This window comes from Pogona vitticeps, chromosome 7, assembly GCF_051106095.1.
Source record: "Pogona vitticeps strain Pit_001003342236 chromosome 7, PviZW2.1, whole genome shotgun sequence".
Lineage (NCBI taxonomy): Eukaryota > Metazoa > Chordata > Lepidosauria > Squamata > Agamidae > Pogona > Pogona vitticeps.
Genome location: NC_135789.1, coordinates 25683140 through 25702472, shown reverse-complemented (window position 1 = coordinate 25702472; position 19333 = coordinate 25683140). Strand labels below are relative to the sequence as shown.

Sequence of the window (19333 nt, the reverse complement as noted above, 5' to 3'; positions counted from 1 at the left end):
GGCGGGGAGCGACGTCACCTCGACCGCAAGCGCCCGCCACGCCACGGGGGAGAGAAGGGAATTCAGACGCCCCGCGGGTCTCCGAGACCGGCGCACGTGTCGCTCCTTTCCTTCACGCCCGGGGAGGCGGGGCGCCGGGCGGCCAATCCCGACCGCGTTCGGGAACCTGGCCCCGCCCCTGCGTCCTCCCGTCTCCACGGCGACGGCGTTTGTTGCCCTCGGTTCCTGGCCGGCCGGACCCGGGGAACTTGCAAGGCGCGCGCCGCGAAGGGAGGGAGGGAGGAAGGCCGGCGGGCAGGCAGGCAGGCGAGGAGGCGCCGCGGTGCAAAAGGGGGGTGGGGAGAGAGGAGACGCCTCGGGCCGGGCTCGTGGGTGGGGGGTGTCGGAGGACCGGCTTCTCATTGGGCAGCGTGAGATTTGCAGCAGCCCCCCCTATGCAAAGAAAAAGGAGGGGCGCCTCTGAGCGCGTGCAGAGTGCACGGGAAACCCACGCGGCCTCTCTTTGATCCAAGCGTGGGCACCGCCTTTGAGCCTCTCCGGGGGGGTGGTTCTCCAAGGGTCTCTCCCCCCCAATCAAGGGCAGCTCCACATTTCACATGTCTCTCTGGACACGTGTATTCTGCTCCTCTGCACCCTCGTCCACCGCCTTCTAGTGGGAGGGGGCTTCTTAAAAGCCCCTGGGCGATATGGGGGAGGGGCTGAACTTTGGAGCCCCCTTAGCTGCCCCCTCCCTGGGGACCCCATCGCGGGCAGAGCAGTCAGGTTCAGGGCTGGGGGGCGGTGGCTGAAAAGAGCCAGAGAGAGGCCCCAAAGAGTAAAGACAAGAGGGGTGGGGGTCTCCCCATCTCAGGAGGGGGGGGGCAGAGGCTCAGCCCCTTTCCACACTGACCCGGCTCTGTCCCTCACCCGTTGCCTTCCTAGGACGATCCAGGAGCCACCATGGCCAAGCTGATGCAAGCGCCCCCCAAGTTCTTGCCCCCCGAGTGGCACATCGCCAACAAGGCCCAGTACAGCGGGGCTGAGGCCCAGCGGTCCCGCTCCGAGCGGCTGGTGGATGAGAGTCAGCGCCTGGTGGACGAGACCGAAAGGGCGACCCAGAAGTCCCAGAGCGAGGTCAACAAACGGCTCGGTAATAATGGAGGGCCTGAGGTGGGAGCCCTCGTACGAAAAAAGAACTTTTCCTGCGACGGTGTGATTCCCCCTGGGAGCCAGAATCCTGTCTTTTACTCAGGTTTCTCCACCTGGTCACTGAGTTGTCCCACAATCGTGTTGGTGAAAGGGTCCTCTTCTGGGGGTCCAGAAGACAGCTGGAGGGAGAGACCCCCACATTTTTGGGGGGTGTCGTCTTGATTTGTCTCCTTCTCCGTTGGACAGAGCGAGCCCTTGTCTTCTCTCTCCTGCAGAGCAGAGATTAGAGGAGCTCAAATTCTGGAAGCAGCAGCTGGATGACAAACTCGACCAGATTGCCAAGGAGACGGAGGTGCTGCTGGCCTTCCGGACCCGGCTGGAGAAGGCCCTGGAGGGCTGCAAGGGGCCCCTCCTGATTGCGCAGGAGTGTCTCCTCAACCGGTGAGAAGGCCAATGGATGAGGAATACAAATAATCCGATGATGTGACGGACAAAGTCCGTCCTTTATATCACCCTTTGTATCACAATAGGAAATACAAGGACAATAAGAGGAATAAGGTGTTTCTCTGGGCAGAGATCAGCCAGGTGCAATGCTCAAACTTAGGTAAAGGTTCCCCTTGACATTTAGTTCAGTCGTGCCCGACTCTGGGGCGCGGTGCTCATCCCCGTTTCCAAGCCATAGAGCCAGGGTTTGTCCGTAGACACTTTCGGTGATCACGTGGCCAGTGCAACTAGACACGGAATACCATTACCTTCCCACTGTAATTGTACCTATTTATCTACTTGCATTTTTACATGCTTTCAAACTGCTAGGTTGGCAGGAGCTGGGACAAGCGACGGGAGATCACTCCGTCAGGTGGATTCGATCTTGCGATGGCTGGTCTTCTGACCTTGCAGCACAGAGGCTCCTGCGGTTTAACCCGCAGCCCCACCATGTCTCTGTCGCTCAAATCTAACCCCTATTTATTTGTGAGGTCACGAATAGACAAGAGGCAAGCAGGCTGCACCGCAGAGGGTTGACTACGAGATGGCGCTCCAAGACAAAGAACGGAGTTAATTCCCAACAGAGCTACAGGGAACCTTAAACTGGTGTCTGCTCTGGTGGCTAAGTCTGCACACTGCACATCCATCTATTTATGAATTTAGAGATTTTTTAATTATTATTTTAATTTTTTTAAAAAAATATTGATTTTGATCTATGTTTTAATTGTTTTTAATATTAAATTTATATCATGTGTTTCAAATTATTGATTTTTAAAAATAGTTTTAGTTTGGTGAGCCTTGGGTTCCCTATGGGAGAAGGTGCTGCTCCAAGATAAGAAATTAGGTTTCTACGGCATTGAGGAACTTTCAGTAATCAGAATTCACTTTCTTTTAAGATTTAAAAGTTCATGTATTTAAATTATTTAAAATATTTTTACCCCACCGTTCTCCTTAAAAAAGGACCTAAGCTTACGTCCTTTAAAGACAACACTGAAAGCTGAAATCAGTGAGTATACATGGTGATTTACATCCTTAAAAGACAATGTTTAAAGTTAAGAATAATGAGTAGAAAACAGGCAGCTTACATAATTAAAGGAAAATATAGAGCTAAAACAAGTATACAAATATTAAAAAGGACCAAACGACCAGAGGGTAAACACTGAAGGAAAACTTGCCTAAAGAGAAAGTTTCATCCAGTCCTCCTTGCAACAAGAAAAAAGCCAAAAAAATATTCCTGCAGGCTCACCCTCGTAAAGGGAGCCCTTCTACCTCCTAATTTATGCACACACCAGTTTCCACCACCCCCGCAAGTGTGTGAAGGGAAAACCTGGGAGACTCTTCAACTTTTCTCCTCCCTTCCTTTCAGCGAGAGACGTGTTGGGATTGACCTGGTCCATGATGAAGTCGAGAGGGAGCTGATCAAGGAAGTGGAGGTTTTCCAGGGGGTGATTGCTCTGCTGGAGCGCACCCTGGAGCAGGCCAGCGAGCAAATCAGGTACTGTGGTGAGGCCAGGAGCGAAGGTGCAGAGGGAAGTCCGTGTGCCTCCTGGGATAGCGCAACCGAGTAATTGAAAAGCAGGCTGCCTATTTAGGCAGAGTGGCTCTCACAAGGAGATTTAACACTCAGGCCCGTTTGTGGAGCTTGGAAGGGAGACGGGAGGGTCTTGGTGGAGCAATACCTGGCACCTCTTTTGATCTACCCAGAACAGATCTCAGCCGGTGTGCCTGGACTGAGCTGCATATGGACAGCCTCATGACTACATAGTCCATGTGGCTAAGGCACAGGGAGCGCCTTTGGCAGCTTCTGATCTGGGATGTGCACACTCTTGCTGCAAGAACGCTGCTGTTGCATGCAATTTCTGCCCCAACGCTGGTGCCTTCTGAAACCGGCATCCTGTGCAATTCAGAACTTTGCATGTTTTTATTGCAAGCACTGCTTCTCTCATTTCAGGCTGAACCGCTCGGCCAAGTACAATCTGGAACAAGACCTGAAGGACAAGTTCACGGCCTTGACAATAGACCATTTTTGCTCCAGCCTTACCAACAACACGCCGGACCTCAGATACGCGCAAAACGTGGTGAAGGTGGAGGAAAAGTAAGTCTTGTAAACAGAGAAGACTGGGATGGGGAAAGCAGGAAGGCACACATACGGGGTTGCAAGCAAAGTCAGACGTTGGAACTCCCTGGTACAAGATGTTGGGAGAGCGGCCAACTTAGAAGGCTTTGAAGGGGGGAAAAGGCAAAACTATGGAAGATCAGGCCTTTGGGCTCCAGAAGAAGTGCGTTGAGGAGCCTTGTGGGGCCTGACCTTCCCCTTGCTCTGGTGGTCTCCGTGGCAGTTCCGTGAGTCCTGAGGAGTGGGCGGATTTCTCCAACGCGAATGTGGAGAAGGCGGACAAGCAGCGGAACAACTCGCTGGCCCTCCGAGCCTTGATCGACAGCATCCTCTCCCAGACGGCCAGCGACATGCGCAAGCAGAACAAGACGGTCAACGTGGCCTTCCAGAACCAGGTCAAGGAGACCAAGGAGGCCAAGAACAAGTTGGAGAATCACCTGGACAAGGTAGTGCCCGGGCGGGTCGATTGGCCCAGGATTCCCCCATTCTGCCTGCTGCAGGTTTTTTCCAGGGATAGAGTCGTGGGGTGAGGAAGACTGCAGGGGTGAAGATGGGCCAGGCAAGGAGGGTCGGGCCATCCGTGGGTTTGGGTCATGGGGGTGTCTCTTTATGCCTGCAGCAATGAGACCCGACAGGCACACACACACACACACACACACCCATTATGTGTGTACCTGGCAGGTGATGCAAGAGATTAGCTCCCAGGAGAAGAACATAGAAACGCTGAAGAAAGCCATCATGGACAAGGAGGGGCCGGCCAAGGTGGCCCAGATGCGCTTGGAGGCCCGGACCCACCGCCCCAATGTGGAGCTCTGCCGGGACAAGGCACAAGCGTGGCTGCTGCGGGAGGCCCAGGAGATCAGCCGTAATGTCCAGAGGCAAGGAGGGCGGGGGCTGAAATGGCTGGCCTGGAGCTCCTTGGATGGAGTGGAGGAGTGGCAGCAGGGTGTGTGTGGGGGGGTTGCTCTGTTGCAGCTCAGCCAGAGACTCCCTGAATTGGGGCCCTCTGCTCTTCCTATTTCCCCCTTATGTCTAGTGGGGCCAAACTCTGGCACAGAGCTCGGCATCTTGCTCTCTGCCAACTGCAGCAGACAAGGTCATTGAATGGTGACGCTGGGGCCTGGGGAAGAGGATGATCTTTCCAGGTGTGTCAGAACCTTGCAGAGGAGCTCCAGCAGGGTCTGCTAACCTTCCTCGTCCTCCTCCCTAGGCTGAAGGAGACCCTGGATCAGGCGGAAGCCGAGCTGAAAGGCCTGAACCGCCGCCAACTCTCCCTGGAGGAAGAGATCCAGGTCAAAGCCAACACTCTCTACATTGACGAGGTCCTCTGCATGCAAATGAGGGAGTCCATCAACGTCAACGACTATTGACTCCAAACTTTTACCCCCACCCCCCACCAGCAGGCCTGGTACCTCTGGAACCTCTTCTGCTGACCTATGCGATAATAAACCTGATTAAGTTCTGAAACCTCGGTCGGCCCAGTTTGTCAGATGCTCTGGGGGGGGGGGGCGGCTCCTCGAAACCCCCGGCCAGACTTCACCTGCTCCTCTCCTTCTACTAAAAGTTGTGTTCGGGGAGGGAGATTTGGGGCTCGTAGAAGTGGCCAGGTTCCAAGCTTCATTAGCCCGAGAGGGCCAAGCAGATGGGGGCAGGGCAGACGGAGCCCCAGCGCAGCGCAGTAACAAAGGCACAGGGCTCCCCACCTTAGTTCTCACTGCGACAACAGTGTGAGCTTTGCGCACTGCGCGTGTGCACTACCTGCATTCCATAGGTGGCTGTTGGCTGAACAACCCTTGTGGCCCCGGGGGGTGGAGCACTGGCAAGGGAGTGCTGTTCTGCCATGGATGGCTCCTCCCCCCCAACACACCTAGCAAATCACACGCACACTTTGTGATGTGTTCGCTGCTTATTTAGACCCTGTGCAAGTAAGTCACCGTTCAAGTGAAAACTTGCATCGGCCAATTTCAACGATGGGGCCAGAGCAAAGTGTGCCAGGTGTTCTTGCAAGGCGGGTAGGGTGTCCAGCAAGGGGCACTGGCTTCCCACCCCCCTCAAAAAAAGCCTGGGCACCTCCTGCAGCCCCCAGGAGCTCACAGCGGGAGGGAGGGACAAGCAGGCCACCCTCACCCACCTGCCCAGGCTGGGCATTGCGGGCTCCCTCTCACCCGCCAGCCCAGTTTCTAATCCACAAAACATTTTCACTTTTTCAGACCCTTGGAAAGAATTTCAAGAGGCCATTTGGTTGAAATAGAAAAATAAAGTTTAATTTCATTAAAAAACACTTTAAATACTTTTTAACCTTAGTGCACCAGAACCTTCTGTTCTCCTTGCGCCCAGAAACCCACCCCTGGGAAGAGTTCCCAAGCACGGCCCTGGAGCCACCAGGCTCTGGTTTGGTCTGGGGTCCGCGGACACGGATAACCTGCCAGGCGCCGCTTCATTCCATGCGCATCACACAGCCATGTTCCCTCCCACTCTCCCCCTCAGCAGGCACATCCAGACATTTACAGCATCCACACCTGGCATGCATACAATTCATCCAAAGCTTATACCTTTACTGTCTTCTTACAAACTTGACTACTAAGATAAATCCATAAAATCAACAGAAAGAACAACAAAGTCATCCATAAAACACACAAACAAGGGGGAAGGGGAGACAGGAAAGGGGGCAGTGTCTCTGTCGCCAGATGGTCTACAAAAATGGGGAGAGGGCTCCCTCTGCTCCTCCAAAAGTCTTGCCAGGATATCCCAAGGCGACATGAGCCCAGGAGTATTGGTCGACACCCCAGCGGCTCTTGGGGTTTCCAAATCCACCAGTCTGGATCTTGATGGGGTAAGTAAGGCACAATGACGGTGGCAGGAAAAAGCACAGCTAGCCAGCTCGTCCAGACTCTGGATCTTGAGAGAGAAGCAGGATGAACAGCCCGGGAGGGCTCAGGGAGAGGAATCCAACACACAAGGACTGTCCTCAGCAGGGGCCAGCCGGCCCCTCCCTCTCACATTCACACAAACATCTCAGGGCGCAGAAAGAAAGTGGAGGGATAGGATGTGGGGGTGGGAGTGAATAAAAGAGTAATCTACAGTAGTTTCCTCTTGTTCAGTTTCAGCATCTTCAAGTAATGTGGGATTATCTTCCATCTCTTCCCAGGGCTAGAAGCAGTGGTGTTGTCGAGAGCCCCTCACGCCTGCGGTGGTGGTGCCTCACGCAGGCAGCCCTGGGGTCTTTCAATAGCTCAATCCGGGGCGGCTCCGCTTCCGGCCCCGGGGCGAGCCGTCGGGACTATTTCTTCCTGACATGCTGCCTCCGGGCCTGCAGCCGTTGGCGAGCCCCTGTCCGGGAGCCGGAACCGATGGAGAAGGAGGGCGCCGACGTTTGGCCTGGGGGAACATGGGAGAGGCAAGGAGACCCTCGTCAGGGGGTGGGAGGCGGAGGCTGCGCTTCCCTGGGCTGAGGGGGCTGAGGGTGGCTGGGGGGGCGCGAGCTAAAGAGCATCAGAAACCCACAGCGTGCCCGTCACACCTCCTGCCCCTTCTCCAAAGGATGCCCAAGGAGCCCCCCCCTTCAGAGCTGCCCACCCGTGCTGGCTTTCCCAGCCCTTACCAAACGTGGGTCCCGAGGCGGTGAAGCTGGGGGCGCTGGCTGTCCGAAATGCGGAGGCGCCTGCAGTGTCGAAGGTCGGAGTATTGCCCGTCGTTTGCCTCCCCCCTGAGAAGTGGCTCCGTCCGAAGTCTGGGGCTGGGCCAGCTGGAACAGAGAACGGGCGGCCATGAGCACCCAGCGTCCCTGGGGGGAAAGGGGTGGCAGGCAGCGTCCCCACGTCCCCATGCACCCTTCCAGAACCAATAGAGAAAGAAGGTGCCGACGTTTGGCCAGGGGGAACATGGGAGAGGCAAGGAGACCCTCGTCAGGGGGTGGGAGAGGCAAGGAGACCCTCGTCAGGGGGTGGGAGGTGGCGGCTGCGCTTCCCTGCCAACTGTGTCCCAAGTCCTTTCGCCCGCAAGGGAAGGCAACACAGGGACCCTCCCTGGGCTGAGGGTGGCTGGGGGGGGGGCGAGCTAGAGAGCATCAGAAATCCACGGCGTGCCCGTCACACCTCCTGCCCCTTCTCCGAAGGAGGCCCAAGGAGCCCCCCCCCTTCAGAGCTGCCCACCCCTGCTGGCTTTCCCAGCCCTTACCAAACGTGGGTCCTGAGGCAGTGAAGCTGGGGGCGCTGTCTGTCCGAAAGTTGGAGGTGCCTGCAGTGTCGAAGGTCGGAGTATTGGCCGTTTGCCCCCCCCCTGAGGGTTGGCTCCGTCCGAAGTCTGGGGCTGGGCCAGCTGGAACAGAGAACAGGCGGCCATGAGGACCCAGTGTCCCTGGGGGGAAAGGGGTGGCAGGCAGCGTCCCCACGTCCCCATGCACCCTCCCAGAACCAATGGAGAAAGAAGGTGCCGACGTCTGGCCTGGGGGAACATGGGAGAGGCAAGGAGACCCTCGTCAGGGGGTGGGAGGTGGCGGCTGCGCTTCCCTGCCAACTGTGCCCCAAGTCCTTTCGCCCGCAAGGGAAGGAAACACAGGGACCCTCCCTGGGCTGAGGGTGGCCGGGGGGGGGGGGGGGGAGCTAGAGAGCATCAGAAATCCACGGCGTGCCCGTCACACCTCCTGCCCCTTCTCCGAAGGAGGCCCAAGGAGCCCCCCCCCTTCAGAGCTGCCCACCCCTGCTGGCTTTCCCAGCCCTTACCAAACGTGGGTCCTGAGGCAGTGAAGCTGGGGGCGCTGTCTGTCCGAAAGTTTGGGGCGCTGTCTGTCCGAAAGTTGGGGGCACTGTCTGTCCGGAAGTTGGGGGTGCTGTCTGTCCGAAAGTTGGGGGTGCTGTCTGTCCGAAAGTTGGGGGTGCTGTCTGTCCGAAAGTTGGGGGTGCTGTCTGTCCGAAAGTTGGGGGCGCTGTCTGTCCGAAAGTTGGAGGCGCTGTCTGTCCGAAAGTTGGAGGCGCCTGCAGTGTCGAAGGTTGGAGTATTGGCTGGTGTTGGCCCCCCCACTGCTGAATGGCTCCGTCCGAAGTCTGGGGCTGGGCCAGCTGGAACAGAGAACGGGCAGCCATGAGCACCCAGCGTCCCTGGGGGGAAAGGGGTGGCAGGCAGCGTCCCCACGTCCCCATGCACCCTCCCAGAACCAATGGAGAAAGAAGGTGCCGACGTCTGGCCTGGGGGAACATGGGAGAGGCAAGGAGACCCTCGTCAGGGGATGGGAGAGGCAAGGAGACCCTCGTCAGGGGGTGGGAGGTGGCGGCTGCGCTTCCCTGCCAACTGTGCCCCAAGTCCTTTCGCCCGCAAGGGAAGGAAACACAGGGACCCTCCCTGGGCTGAGGGTGGCGGGGGGGGGGCGAGCTAGAGAGCATCAGAAATCCACGGCGTGCCCGTCACACCTCCTGCCCCTTCTCCGAAGGAGGCCCAAGGAGCCCCCCCTTCAGAGCTGCCCACCCCTGCTGGCTTTCCCAGCCCTTACCAAACGTGGGTCCTGAGGCAGTGAAGCTGGGGGTGCTGTCTGTCCGAAAGTTGGGGGTGCTGTCTGTCCGAAAGTTGGGGGTGCCGTCTGTCCGAAAGTTGGAGGCGCCGTCTGTCCGAAAGTTGGGGGCGCTGTCTGTCCGAAAGTTGGAGGTGCTGTCTGTCCGGAAGTTGGGGGTGCTTGCTGTCCGAAAGTTGGAGGCGCCTGCAGTGTCGAAGGTCGGAGTATTGCCCGGCGTTTGCCCCCCCCCTGAGGGTTGGCTCCGTCCGAAGTCTGGGGCTGGGGCACCTGGAACACAGAACGGGCGGCCGTGAGGACCCGGCCTCCCCGGGGGGAAAGGGGTGGCAGGCCGCGTCCCCACGTCCCCATGCACCCTCCCTTCCAGAACGACAGGGCTGACGGAGCACCCACCCTGGCTGGGGAACCTGCGAAAGCAATGGCTTCTCGTCTGTCAGAAGACTCACCTCCGAACGCGGGCTTGGTCTCCGGCGCGCTTGGGGGGAGGCCGAAACCCTCAGGGCTCTGGGCTGGGGGCCCCAGGGTGTTTTGTCCCACCGAAGCTCCAAAAGGCGTGGCGGCCCCCGTGGCCCCACCGCCAAAGTGGAAGTTGACGCTGAGCATCCCTGGGTTGGGGGAGCTGCTGCTGGCCCCGGTATCCCCGCCAAAGGCAGTCCCTCCGGCAGCCGTCGGTGGCTGGTTCGACACCCCAAAGGGGGAGGAGGAGGAGGAGGAGGAGGAGGAAGGCATTGGCCCTCCAAAGTTGAAGCCCCCTGTGGTGGTGGTGGTGCTGCTGCTGTTGCTGCTGCTGCCGCCGCCGCCGGTGGCGGAGACCTGAGCGCCAGAGCTAAAGCCCGAGGGGGCGGTCGTGGTGGTGGTGGCTGCCCCAAAGGGGGTGAGGGCCCCAAAGGAGGGCTGCGGGGTGCTCTTGGCGCCAAAAGAGGTCAGCGCCCCGGTCCCTCCAAAGGGGGCCTGCGAAGGGGTGATACTGCCGCCGCCGTCGCTGCCTCCCGCAAAGGCTGGCTGGACCTCCGATCCGGTGAAGGTCGAAGGGGACGCAAAGCCCACCAGCCCCGGGGCTGCCTTGAGGGCAGGGGCCTGACTACCAGGGACTCCCCCGTTTGCTGCCAAGGGCAGCGCAAGCTTAGTGGCTGACACAAAGCCCCCAGCCGAGGTGGCGGGGCTGCCAGACGGTGGACCCAATCCAAAGGGAGACTGCGTCGTCATGGGCAGGGGGGCGGCGGGAGCCAGCAGGGAGCTCCCGGTGCTGAAGCTTGTGGTGACAACAGCGCCGGGAGCCCCCTCAGCTGCTCCGGGGGGTGCCTGGCCGAAGGCGGGACTTGCCAAGGGGCTAGGCCCTGCGTTCGGGGCACCGGCCAGGGTGCCAAACGGGTACAGGGGTGAGGCTGCTGCGCTGGCGCCGCCGGATGAGGCCCCAAAGGGAGAAGGCTGGGAGGCTGAAGGACCCCCAAGGGATGAAGGGGCAGCTGCCACAGTGGTGGCAGCAGCCCCGGCCAGTAGGCTGGGGCCCAAACTAAACACTGGTTTGCTGGCAGAGACGGTCGTCACACTTACTGCCCCAGAGAGACTGGCGGAGGTGGAGGCGAAGCCCGCCGAGTGAGCAGAGAAACCAGGAAGGCCGCCGGCTGGCAGGCCAGCGGCGGCAGTCGGCTGAAGACTCGTCTGGAAAGCAAAAAGGGATGAAGTGCCAGCTACAGCCGGGCTGGCGGTGGAGGCTTGGGGTGGCAGTGCCCCAAAGATAGGTTTGAAGGCATAGCTGGGGGCGGCGGAAGGAGGCGCCCCGGTGGGCAGTGTCGCCCCAGGGGTGAAGGCCAGAACTCCGCCGCCAGAGAAGCCTGAGCTGTCGGTGTGGGTTAGAGTGCCAAAGACAGGGAGGAAGAGGGTCGTGCTGAGGCCAGAAGAGGTACCGGGAGCTGGGCTGGCCAAGGTGGCAGTGACGGCCATGGTGGGCGGGCTGCCCAGGGGGCTGGTGAGCATTCCGAACAGGATGCTGGGCTTGGGTGTGGCAGAGGGCCCGGTGGGGGTCTGGATCAGCTGAGAGAAAGAGGGCATCGCCAGGCTGCTTTCGCTCCCAGCTGGTGGGGCCGAGGCAAAAGGAAATGGTCCGGCCATCGGGGCAGTGGCCATCGGGGCAGCCAGTGCGCTGGAGGGGAGTGTCTGGGCAGCTGTGTCTGTCATCCAGGAGCTGATTGGCACCGGGGCGTTCCCGGGCAGAGAAGAAGTGAGTGGGGGCACCACCGGTCCCTGAGAAGTCTCGAAAGCAGCGGGAGTGCCTGGAACAGAAAGAGAGCAGGTCTCAGGAGAAGCTTCCTCCTGACCAGCAGTCCCTCGGGAAGGGTCCCCGCTCAGCAGCCCCGGCGACGAGGGGAGGAGAGAGCCAGGGCTTTGCGTTCCTCCTGGCATGGCCAGTAAAAAAAACAAAGTCCGTCTCTCTCTCCTTCTCCCCTGCTAGGCACTCGCCACAACAGGGAGGAGGAGGAGGAGGAGGCTTCTCAAGGGCCTCCCGGCTGCCTGAGCCAAGCATTCGGGGCTCAACCGCTCACCTATCTGTCCTGAGAAGTCCTGTCTTTCCGGCGCGTCCCTCCGGCCCTCCTGCCCTGGGGTGCCGCCTCCCATGGCGGCAGAGCCATCGCTGGGGGCGGGCGCGCCATCCTGCGCAGGCGGGGGTGAATCTGTGGGATAGAAGCGGCAGGATGGCCAAGCAGGACGGGCTCCTTCGCAGACGACTCCCAATCCTGCCCTCGGGAGAGCCCCAGCAGAACAGCCAGGCGGCACCCAAAGGCCCGACACAGAGACAGATCCGGTGGCTGGTTCCCTCCCCACCGCTGCCATTCTGCGCATCCCATAAAGAGCAGCCTCCTTACCCTTTGAAGAGTCCAAACCTCTCTTGAACTGCCTCAGCCTCTCCAGGCGGTCCGCGTCATAGTCGGCCCTGGTGATCTTGTAGCCCAGCTCAATCGGGGGTGGCTGTCGAGAGGAGAAGCATGGATGGGCCCGGTGGCTTCGGGCGGCCCGGCAGGAAAGGGCGACTGGTGCCCTCTCCACCTCTGGAAAGCCTCTGCCCGGGAGTCCTCTTGGGCCAAACACGTCTTGCACGGGCAACACCAGGAGCGATCCTGCCTGCCTGCACTCCCAGCCACTGTCAAGGGGTCTGGTGGCTTCGGCCCCCGCTCCAGGCAGGCCCACCCACGGCCCTGGTGCCTTCCTGAGGCTAGCAAGCGGGGGCGCTGAGCAGAAGAGACCTACCATGATCAAGGGCTCATTCGGAGTAATGACCAGCTGGACCTTTCGCCTGCGGGCACCACCACTAGTGGTTGTGGTGCTGCTGCCGCTGCCTGAGACGGGAGCCGGGACGGAGACCGGAGGGGTATCCTGGTTCTGCACAGGTGCGTTAGGCACTGGAGGAGGAAAGGGCAAGTTCAGCTCCCAGAGGTGCCAGCTCCATGTGTCAAGAAGGCTTTGGCCCTCGGAGCCGCTCTGAAGATCCTTCCTGGCCCAGCAGGGGGAGCCCCTCTTCCTCCCGGCCCCCTCCAAGCTGCTTGGCAATGACTTTCAGCCAGTGAAAACAGTGCATGTGTTTTGGGGAGAGGGAGGCCACAGAGGAAGTGCTCAGAGCCCTCTGGGGGGGCTCTCTCTGTCTCCAGCAAGGCTGCCGCCCCTTAAGAGTGGCTGGAAAGGCCCTTGGGCTCAAAATGGGTCCCGCTCCCCATCTGTAGGTTGAAGGCAACCTTGGGCACACACAGAATCAGTGCCTCCCAGAAAGAAGCACGTGGGCTGGAAGAGGGGGACCAGATGCGCCCGGCTGCACCTCGACCTTGCCTTCAGTGGAACACTGGCCAGCTTAAATGTGTGGATTCTCTCAGCAGGACAGGAGGGGGGGGACTGCCCAGCAAGCTGCTCCAATAAGCAGGGATGACTCCACCCCCCCATCACGGGCACCACCACCACCTGGTCTGAAACACCCAGAGCCCACCCTCGCATGACCACCCAAGGGCATCTCAGGGGGAGGGGAGGGTGTCTGGTAAACACCTTCTGGTTTGACTTGGGCAAAATGCCCATTCCTTCCTTTGACCCCCCCCCAAGCCAGCAGTTTCCCAAATGTTTCTTTTATTTTTCTCCCATCTTCACCCCCCCCATCACCATGGCAGGCACAACCCCATGCTTCTGCCAGCCCCTGGCTCCCCTCGCCTGCCTGCCACCCCTAACCCAGCTTCAGCCTCGCCTGCAGGTACCTACTTAGATTAACTTGTACTGCCTTGTCCGCTTTGGCTGGGCTTGAGATTTTGCTCTTGTGAGCGGCCACCTTCTCCCTGCAGAAACGGGACGGGGAGGGGAGAGATCTCTGAGACCAATCCTGCAGGACTGGCTCCTCTGGGAGGGGGAGAGCCACCGCTTGGCCAGGGAGGAACTCGGGGGGGGGGCAAAGCATTCCTCTCCAGGGGGGCACCAGCAGCCCTCCAGAGGTTGCTGGACAACAACATCCTATCATCCCTCATCACTGAGCTGCCAAGCATTATACGTCAGCTCTCCTCCTTCACCTAGACCTTCTAACAAAGGATTGGAGAGAAGACAGCCTGCAAGGAAGGGGCCCTGCTGAAATCAGTGCTTAATAGTCTCCCCAGCCTCCCAGAGAGCCAGACTTTCTCAGGCAGGGGCTCCGCACGCAGGAAGCCCTGCCAGTGAAGACAAGGAAGGTAGGAGGGCTATGGGGCCATGCCCAGAGAGTGGGGCGGGCCTCCAGAAAAAGCCTCTGAGCCTCTGCAGCTGCCCTGGCTGTTCCAGCCTTAACAGCTTGAAGGGCATCCCAGGTCCCGGTCAAAGAGGGCAGAGAGATGGCACTCACACTAGGCTGGAGTCAGGAGGCTTCCCCTTCCGGAGTGGCTTTTCCGGGGTCCCGGAAGATGAGGAGTCTTGGCTGGAGACGGAGGAAGTCCGGATGCCTCGTTTCTTCCACAGCTGGAGAAGGAAAGAGAGAGAAGCAGGTCAGAAGCAGGATCGCTGGTGTGGGAGCCAATGATAGGACAGGAGGGCGGAACCAAGAGAAGAAAAAAGAAGGACAGTTGGAATCAGTTAGGGTAGACAGTTATAAAAAGTCAATTAGAGTTGGGGAAAAAAAGGAGTGAGGTTTGCTGGGAAAGATAGATAGATAGTCAGAGAGAGAATTATTACTAATAAATAGACACTGGTTGAAGTGAAAAGTAAACAAGAGGTGATCTAATGTGGAACATAAAATATGATCTAATAAAGCTGAACAAAGACAACCTGTGATTCCGAGTTACTCTTTCATGCCCTTTAATAAAACTAATTCTGTTAATGGCAGCAAGTGTGAAAGTAAAGTCCTTTACTACCTTCGGAAGCAGGAACCCTCCCCACATCCTGACCCCCCAAAGCGGAAAGCGGGGACGGGGGGGGAGGCGCTACCTGCTCAATGCCGCCGGAGGAGCTGTACGAGCTGTAGATGCAGTTGTTGCGGAAGGGGCGCTTGGGCTGGCCATCCGCTGAGCTGGTGGAGGCGGGGCAGGCTTTCTTGGAGGTGGCCTCTTCCGAGCTGGGAGAAAGCTGCGGGCCCTGCTTCGGCGCGTCAGGCCTGGGGAAGCAGCAGAGGTGAGCCCAGACGGGCCTCAATGAGGCTCTGAGCCTAGCTGGCCGGGGCAGGCAGCCTGCAAAAATCCCCCAGGCCAAAATCGCCTGGAAGGAGATTCAGGGACAGAAGCTCCAAACGCTTGGATGCTTGGCTGCGTCCGTGTATGTGTGAATGGACCATCTCCAACTGGAACAGCAGCCTCACTCCAAAGGAGGGCGCGAAAGGAAAACCACCCCACCTGAGTCCCACAGAGGCCCTGGGGAACCACCCCACCTCCCGACGTGCAAGCAGGGGGGCTGCCCGTTGGTGCCCTGTGGAGGAAATGCCCCACCCGCTTACTTACTGGGGCTCAAGGGGCGCTGGCACTTCGTTGGCCACCAAAGGCTCAGAGGCTGGCTGTCCATTCTCGGTGCTCCCCCGGCGTCTGCAGACATAAGGGGACAAGAAGGGACTTCCCCACGTAAGCCAGGACACCCGTTGTCCTCTGTCCCACCCTAGCCCTGAGTCCACACTGGGGCTGCCCCTGCTTGGCTCCTCCACATCAAGGGCGTGGGGGGAGACATAACTCCTCCTGCTCTTACATCCCCAGGGAGCCCTGCTAAGGAGGATCCCTCTCCCGGAGGTTTAGCGTACACTCCATGTTTCTGACTGGGCGCAGGTGAGGCTAGACTAGCTGCTATGGGGGTCCCGGCTGTGCTGTCCCTCTACCTGGGCCATAGGTCTCCCTCCAAACCAATTGCCTGCCCTTACATGCGCTTGTTTTCCTGGATGGTCGGAGAGGGTGGGGTTCCTCCTTCTTTTGCCCTCTTTTTGTTGGCCATGAGTTCCTGGAGAGCCTTCACCACGGTCTCTCGAGCACAGGGATCTGGGTCCGGAGGAGGAGGAGGAGGAGGAGGAGGAGGAGGAGGAGAAGAAGACACAGGGGCCGGAGGTTCCCGAGGAGACGCCGGGAGAGGAAGTGCCGGAGAAGTCAGCTGCGCCACCCTGCCCAAAACACCAGCAGCAGTGACCAAGAGGGCTTCTTCCCACCCCCCAAAGGGAAGAAAAAAAAACACACACCAGTACCCCAAGACTCAAGTCACCTCCACCCAAGATCATCTGTTCGCCACTGTGGTCCGAATGATCACAGCCCTGTGAGGCCCAGTGAACAAAGCAGAGAGAGTGACCTTCTCCCCTCCCCCCCCAACGCTCCCTTGTGATCCTTTCGAAACCGAGGGCAACCTCCCAACGAGGATTAAGAAGCCACTCCAGGGCGTGAGCCACGGAAGTCAAGAGTGAAGAAGTGGACACTGCGAGCCCCACAAACCACACTCTGCCACCACGGCCAGGGCGCGCCAAGCCACAGCAGGGAGGTTTCGGAAGGCCCGCAGGGATGGCCCCGCGAGGGATCCTGGCGAGAGACTCACAGAGGTGAGCAGTGGATCTTCCTGTCGGCTGGAGGAATCCATACGGTCGAAGGGCTCCGGAAGTCGCTCCGGAGGGTGACCGTGTTCACACGTCTGATCAGAGGGTAGTTTTCTACCCGAGCGAAGTTGACCTGTCGCATGGGGTTCCACTTCTGTGGGGTGTATGTGTAAAGGGCCGAAGGCCGGAAAGCGCTTGAGTTTTGAGGCTCAAACAGTTGTTTTATCCTGGAAAGGGGCAGAAAGGGGGTTGTCAGGCGGGACCGCAGGGACGCCACTCCTGAAAAGGAGATCTCCCGTGAAGAATAAAAAGGAAGCCCCTTCCTATGACTTCTATCCCCCACTGCCAGCACAAACCTTTATTTACATACACTATGCACTTTCATCATGCTAAAGACATGGAAAAAGCAACTGAATGTGGACGCCAGGCAGCAACCCATACGAAACCCAAAGACAGATGATGGCTGATGCTGCAAGGACCCAAAACAGCCCAGACTGCGAGCGACTTCTCCGCAGCTTGGGGACACTCTCCTGGGGGCGGGGGGGGGGGAATCTGACTGAAATGGGACATCTTCTGTCCCCAGCTAACACGGCAGGAGGAAGCCAGACAAGAGAGGTCAACCACCCCAAGCTTCAGGGCAGCAGCCCCCTTCCACCGCTAGAGAGGCCGGGCCATTGGGAGGATGACCAGGGCGAGGGTGGCCGCCCTCCGACTCCATGGGATTTGCCCCTGCCGGGGCGTAGTCCTCCATGCATGAGCAGGTCTGCAGGCAAAAGGGGAATTAAGTGGTGCCTGCAAACAGGTGCATGCCTGGGAACAGCTTTCCCCCTCTGCCCAAGCAGGATCCAGTCCCTCTTCCTCTTGATAGCTCTCCAGCTCATTGGTCAGCTGTGCTCCTGGGCATGCACAGAGCACCTGCCCTCCCTCTCGCCCAGCATTTCTTCCTTCCTCCCCTTCTAGTAATGGGGGGGGGGAAAGGGATGAGGGAGACCTGGGGCCCCTTGGCTTTATGAAGGGAAGCACCCAGCGTGCACAAGAGCGCCTTCCCTCCTCTCTGCCTTTCTTTTGACAGGGGGCGGGACGGGACTCGGAGCCTGCCCTCTCTCCCCTCCTCCCGAGTAGGCACAGAGCGCCGGCTCTTACCAGTCGGCGTACTGGTTTCTGGGTGGGCTCCCGAGGGGGTAGCCATAAGAAACTCGGTCCGAATAGAGCCGGGGAGGCGAGATCACCGGCTGCGGCGGAGGCCGGGGAGGCAGCGGCCGCGGCCGCGGCACATAGGGCGGCACATAGGGCGCGGCGGGCCCCGGGCAGCTCCCTCTCAGCGCCCAGCCGGCGGCCGCCGCCAGGGCCATCAAGAAGGCCAGGGACACGGGCCCGGGCCAGATCAGCAGCGCCAACGGGAGGGACAGCAACGCCGGGAAGAGCCACCGCCGCGGATTCCGCCGGCGCGGCGGCACCGACACCACCACCCGCGCCCCCCGCGACCACTGCTGCAGCAGCTGCTGTCGCTGCAGCTGCTCTTGCTCTTGCTGCAGGAGCAGGCGCTTCAGCTGCCGCTGCTCTTCCTGCTCCACTTCCCAGGCGGAGGGCTTCCGCCACCACCCCCTCGCTCCGCCCCAAAAGGACATCGCGACGGAGACGGCGGCGGCGGCGAAGGAGGAGGAGGAGCTAACAGAAACGCCTCCAGCGCCGTTGAATGCCGCCGAGCGGTTGCCAGAGCGACCAACCGCCGGCCGTTGCCACTTCGAGCCCGGCATGCAGCGCGCGAGCGGGCGGGCGGGCAACCGCCGATTTAGGAAAAGGCGGGGCTTCTGGAGACCGCCACAAGGAACGGCCCAGGCGGGCGGGGGCGGGGCGTGCGCCCCCCCCGAAAAAGAAACGGCTTTCCCACTCGAACCAGACTAGAAGAAGGCCTGTGGGCGTGACTAGAGGCAACAAAGAGGCGGAGCCAGGCTCCGCAGCTCTTCCTCTCGCCGCGGTCAGGAAAGCAATGAGGCCTCTGGGCGCGGCCTGAGTGGAGATTCCCCCCCTGTCCCCGCCCCCCGTTTATGACGTAACAAAGGGGAAGGCGCGTAGCCTCAAAATGGCCTCTCGCGGCCCCGCCCGCCTGCCGCCCCGAGGCATTCAGCTGCCCGAGGCGCGGAGGCCCAAGCCGGGCTGTCCCGAAGTGTTTCGGCTGCCCTTGCCCCCGCCTCCGGCCCCCCTCCCATGGGGCCAGCTGGGGATGCTGGGAGTTGTAATCCCCCGGTAACCCCAGGCGCGCAAACACACACACACACCCCGACCCTCGTGGGCAGGCGCGCCTTCCTAAATTCCCTCCTCGGGGAAGGGAAGGGAAAGGGGGGGGGGACACCGTCCTTACCGGCTGCGCTTTCCCGTCTCTTCCCACATTTCCATCCCCGCCGGCTGGGCTACAGCTCCTGCCGTCGTGGTCCTGCGCTGTCCGCCCAACCTTCCCGGGCGGGGCGAGGCGGGGCAAGGCAAGGGCCGGCCAGCCCTCCCCCATGATGCCCCGCCCCGCTCGCCCGCCCTCCTGCGCATCCCCGGGCCGGTGCCTCTGCTGGGCTCCATCCTGCCAGGCGGGAGCGCTTCGGAGCCTTCGCCCCCCCCGCCACCCTTGCTGGCGCGATTCAGCCTCTGGCAGCCCCAGAAATCGGGGGGGGCAGGATAAGACCCCCGACCCACCGACCCCTCCCCCGGTAGCCGCCTTTCCAACCGGAGGGAGAAGCCAGGAGCAGCGCCCAGGCGATGGGCAGCGAAGGAGGGGTTGCCCCTCCCCAGAATGTGGCATCCACCCTCCCCCTGAATCTGGGCAATCCGGCGGCTCCCCTCCATTACCGCTCTGCCATATGGATCCCAAAGCGCCAGCATGCCCGGGCCATGGAGCAACATTCTCAAGAAACCACAGATTGGCGTGAAGAGTGAAGCCGAGATTTGGTCCCCTGCCCACCTCCAGCAGCCGACCAGTCTGGGGATGGCATCCCCTTCTATCAGGGGCAGCCCTTCCACTCGCCCAGCTCTGCCTCCCCCCCCCCTCCGGGGGCATAGGGCAGCTCCTCATCCCTCTCCCCACCCCAGGACTTCTGCTGCCTGACGCTAGATAGCTTAGTCCACC

At 60.2% G+C, this 19333-nt stretch overlaps 2 protein-coding genes across 6 annotated transcripts; one reads left to right on the top strand and one right to left on the bottom strand.

Moving 5' to 3' along the window:
- The first annotated feature begins 354 nt into the window (after positions 1-354).
- On the top strand, positions 355-5194 carry TEKT1 (tektin 1). Its single transcript, XM_072978422.2, has 7 exons — positions 355-1129; positions 1404-1569; positions 2978-3106; positions 3563-3706; positions 3951-4173; positions 4409-4605; positions 4938-5194. Exons 1-7 carry the CDS (start codon positions 940-942, stop codon positions 5095-5097), a joined length of 1209 nt encoding a protein of 402 aa, XP_072834523.2. The 5' UTR covers positions 355-939; the 3' UTR covers positions 5098-5194.
- Positions 5195-5964: 770 nt separating this feature from the next.
- On the bottom strand, positions 5965-18711 carry POM121C (POM121 transmembrane nucleoporin C). Of its 5 annotated transcripts, XM_078379415.1 has the most exons (17): positions 17362-17990; positions 16221-16445; positions 15565-15798; positions 15158-15238; positions 14652-14817; positions 14074-14186; positions 13467-13540; positions 12477-12628; positions 12095-12197; positions 11774-11902; positions 9677-11503; positions 9365-9500; positions 9213-9292; positions 8449-8784; positions 7904-8044; positions 7329-7472; positions 5965-7105 (listed from the first exon to the last, which is right to left on the bottom strand). In XM_078379415.1, the coding sequence occupies exons 1-17, from the start codon at positions 17973-17975 to the stop codon at positions 7008-7010; spliced, it is 4653 nt and encodes a 1550-aa protein (XP_078235541.1). In that variant the 5' UTR covers positions 17976-17990; the 3' UTR covers positions 5965-7007. The 5 variants fall into 5 exon arrangements, with proteins under 5 accessions (XP_078235541.1, XP_078235543.1, XP_072834509.2 ...); XM_078379417.1 differs by lacking the exon at positions 17362-17990 and adding an exon at positions 18581-18711 and having other exon boundaries at positions 9213-9500; XM_072978408.2 differs by having other exon boundaries at positions 9213-9500.
- Positions 18712-19333: the final 622 nt, after the last annotated feature.